This window comes from Silurus aristotelis (assembly GCF_946808225.1).
Source record: "Silurus aristotelis genome assembly, chromosome: 19".
Lineage (NCBI taxonomy): Eukaryota > Metazoa > Chordata > Actinopteri > Siluriformes > Siluridae > Silurus > Silurus aristotelis.
The window spans coordinates 12612125-12616454 of record NC_139592.1 but is presented as its reverse complement, the minus strand read 5'-3'; the positions used below and the strand labels follow the sequence as shown (position 1 = coordinate 12616454).

The 4330-nt window shown below is 39.0% G+C and overlaps 1 protein-coding gene across 1 annotated transcript in view; it reads left to right on the top strand.

Moving 5' to 3' along the window:
- Positions 1-3986, top strand: part of xkr7b (XK, Kell blood group complex subunit-related family, member 7b) — a 75317-nt gene extending 71331 nt beyond the window's left edge. The window contains exon 3 of the mRNA XM_083570188.1: positions 1910-3986. Within this exon, the coding sequence (XP_083426314.1) occupies positions 1910-2880 (971 nt within the window). The 3' untranslated portion in view covers positions 2881-3986. The remainder of the gene's footprint in view (positions 1-1909) is intronic.
- The last annotated feature ends 344 nt before the right edge of the window (positions 3987-4330 follow it).

Sequence of the window (4330 nt, the reverse complement as noted above, 5' to 3'; positions counted from 1 at the left end):
CATTTTATTTAATTCTGTAAAACTGCTTTGGGACAATATACATTGTTATAAGTGCTAGACATATAACATTTTATTGAATTGAAAATGTTAGCATTTAAACTAAATTTATATAGGTTAGTCTAAAATTGGCAAATATTGCAGTATTTTATTTCTACAAGAATTAGCATGTCTCCATTTCTGAATGTAATCATTGTTAAATTTCTCAGTATACAATTGATTTGTCTTTAAAGATTGAATACTAACTTCAAACAATGAAACAGATGTCTAACAGTAGTGTTGCTAACTCACGGTTCGGTCATGGTTTGTGTTGCTCTTAATTCACCACAACCCTGATCCTAAGTAACCCTAAGATACAACAGATGAACATAGAAATATACATAAATCCAGATGTTGCAGACATAGTTTCCAAATGAAAATATATCCTTTTTGTTTGTGTTAGGTTTGGACAGAGTTGTCTTGTTTACGGAATCAAGCTCCAAAAAAACCCACTTCTTTTTAGAAATTGCTAATTAGATTCAAAAAACAATATGCAGATCAGATGTTAGTCCAATTGTCCTGTGTTTTTTTTTTTTCCACAGCAGGATGCCAGCTCTGCAGTTAACTAATCTATGCTCTAATCTTTAGTGGCTTTTTTTTTTAGGCAGTACTGTCTGATGTTTGATTTAATTAAGATTGTCCGCCATGTTCCACAGGAGCAGCAGGAACACAGTGTGCAAGTTTGAAAAGAGTGCATCCTTCAGCCAGTGGCTGAGCAGGAAAATGGTGCATTAAGCCATCAGTTCAGTGCTAATTAAAATCTCTTTTAATTTTCATCTAAGTGTGCTGCAAACAGGAGAGAAAGAACAGCCAGGGAGGCAGAGAGAGAAACAGAAAAAATAACTGGACTTTAGCTTTTGAAAGGGACACAGTATCATTCAGCACCTTTGAGCTAAAGCTCTGGGTGAAAGGGGTGAAAAATCTTTGCTGTCTTTGTTGCTCTGTGTGTGTTTGGCAATATCATTGGGATAAAAGCAGCAGGGATTTGGCAGAGACCTGACAGGTAAACAAACAAGCAGCTTAGATGTACTGAAGACTTGATCTTAGTAATACCTTCACCTTTATGAAAGCCCTGTAGGGTACATCCTGCTCTTTTTCACGAACAAACACAGAAAATCTGTCACACTTTTCACTTGATCATACTCAAGGGTATCTGTAAACTAAAATAATGGGGATCTGTCAAACACACACACACACACACACACACACACACACACACACACACACACACACACACACACACACACAAGCATCTTTCCAGTCAGCTGCTGACAACTTGTTGGTCCTACCGGTGTTGCAGCTGTCCTCAAAAAATAACTTAAGACATAGCAACATAGTAGCTCCTTATTCAGTCTTCTCTTAAACGAGAAACCGAATAGTATAATAAATGTGTTTGAATTATTTGTAATAATTAGAGTGACTAGCTACCTCAGTGTCTCACTTTCTAATATAAGTGTAGACAGTCAAAAAGCAGGAAATGTCTTTAGATTCGTAGCTGTTCTTATGAAGAATGGATCGCAAGTAATGAGAAAAATAATTTAAAATATGAATTATTCATTGTTCTTGTATTAATAATTCAAAAGTATTTCCAAATAGCTGTGAATTACATGCGATAATGAAATATTAAGGGGCAGTGCTCTTAGAATGGGAACGTGTTAATTTTTTTCCAGAATGATATTGATTCGATTTTATATTTAGCATCTTAGAATAAACTATAGGTTTTATAGCAACAGTGCTCAGATGACATTTGGCACTCCAGAACTTTTAATAGAATAAATAAAGAACACAGGGCTTTTATGAAGGAAACCATATCCTTAAGGCTCCATGTACTCTATGTTTGAGAGTCACTGAGTTGTCACTTTACTTTGAACAGGTCTCTCCACCTCTGCATCTTTGGTCTCCTTGGCCTGGATGATCGCTTCCTACCAGAAGGTCCTTCGTGACTCTAGAGATGACAAGCTACCCATGTCCTACAAGGCAGTGATTGTGCAAATGCTGTGGCACCTGTTCACCATCGGTGCACGTACCATCGCCTTTGCGCTCTTCGCCTCTGTCTTCCAGCTGTACTTTGGCATCTTTGTTGTGGCTCACTGGTGCGCTATGACCTTCTGGATCATCCAAGGCGAGACAGACTTCTGCATGTCCAAGTGGGAGGAGATCATTTACAACATGGTTGTGGGCATCATTTACATCTTCTGCTGGTTCAATGTCAAGGAGGGTCCAGCACGATGTCGCCTGGCTGCCTACTACTGTGTAATTTTGGTAGAGAATGCAGTGCTCACGGCCACCTGGTATGCATACAGGGGTCCACACACCTCAGACTTCTATGCGCTTATCATTGTGTGTGTTGTAGTATGTAGCTATGCTTTAGGAACATTTTTTATGTTTGTCTACTACTGCCTGCTCCATCCTGACGGCCCAGTTATGGGCTCACAATGGAGCTGCATGGAGGAGGGAATGGGTGCAATCGGACTTGGAGGTGTCGGGGACCTTGGGACCCCTCTGCCTCAACCAGATGTTGTCACAAGTCCCCCAAGAACATTACAGAGGACTAAAGATGGGGAACGGGAACCAGGGGACAAGGAGAGTTGCCTGCCTGTTTTTCAGGTGAGGTCCATCAGTGTGGCTCCAGCACCTTCTCCACGAACATCAAAAACCGAGGGTCCAGTAATTCGAATTGACCTGCCCAGGAAGAGCTACCCAGCCTGGGATGCACACTTCATCGACCGGCGGTTGAGAAAAACCATTTTGGTGCTGGAGAATACATCGCCAGTGACGCCACGGATCCAGTACCGAAGCCTTGGCAGCCCCAAAGAGGTCATGGAGTACGAGACTACTGTGTAGTTGCAATTCCTGACCTCCTGTCAGCAAGAACTTTGCCTGTAACTCTGCGTTTCTGTGTAGAGAAGCAATGAAGAGTAAGGCGATGCTGGGAGATTCCCAGAATACCTTTGGTGCTCTAAAGCATGTGTGTGTGTGCATGGGACATGGGGCATTGGTTTTGCCTGGAAAATAACACTTCTAAAAAAAAACTGTATTTCAGAAAACATGAGTGGAACATGAGCAAGAGCAAGAGGTCAAAATGCTCAGTGAGTGAGGGCGGTGACTGTAAATGAAAATTATCCTTAAGAATAATACCACTATTCCAGCCATAAAGACAAATAAGTGAGGGGGTGATACCTGTCCATAGATGTTTTGACGATGATGTGCATGGACATGATGATAATGGTGAAAATAATTAGTAGGAGGTTTCAGATGATTAGTGTTAAATGCTAGACGAACTGACCAAACAGTCCAGGATCGTCCTGTGAGCTGCACTGGTCTAACTCCATGAATGTTAGTGACTTGAAAACAGTACCAGTTGTGTATTATATTGCTTATGTGAATGGTGAGATTAGCCAGTTAAATCATCATTGATTTATTTATTGATTATCCGAGTAGATATATTTTTTTGTTATTCTGTGGCGATGATAACAAAGATGTTTTTTATTGTATCAATGTATACATATAATCATTTTCTTATATGTATACAGTACATTGGAATGGTATCACTGTGTAGGTATGAATGTGTTTTGGGTTTTGGTCTGTATGTTGAGCTGGTCTTTGATCATACTGCATTGTTTATCTGTAAAGGTAAAAGACAGAAAAATGTATTTATGAAGAAAAAAAATGGGTTAACCACACCCTGATGATGAAACATTATGACTAAAATGTAGTTGGAAAAATAATTTAGTAAAATGGCTGTCAACAGCCCTGGAAAAAAAAAAAATAATAATAATGTTTGTGTTTTTCTTTTTCCATATGTTCTACTCTTGTTTGCGAAGCACCGATTTTGTTGCAAGAGCTGTTCCAACTGTTTTGCTGCTCACTCTTGTGTAGCATTTTAATCTGAATAGCATGAGGTGTTGAATTTTAAACTGGTGGGCGTAAATATCGTTCTGTCTTTCTATTCTTATTTGTGTTCATTTTTCTATTTTTTTTGTTCGCATCGAAAAACTAAGTGTAATGTTTGTCTTGTTAAGGAAGGAAAAAGTCATCCTTACGTTGAATCTGCATAATTTTTTTAAGCCACAAAAAGGCAACAACGAGACACAGTGTAATGCTATAAATAGCTACGCTTTAAAGGAATAGTCCATATTAATACAACACAATTGAATATTTCAATTCATTTTTTTTTTTTTTTTAGTATTTGTCCAATTTCAGTATTTACTTTATCCTAAACAGGGCTGGCAGTGTATCTGGAGCTGTGGGTCAGAGTTTCAGCGAATCTCAGGAACATTGGATACTGTGCATC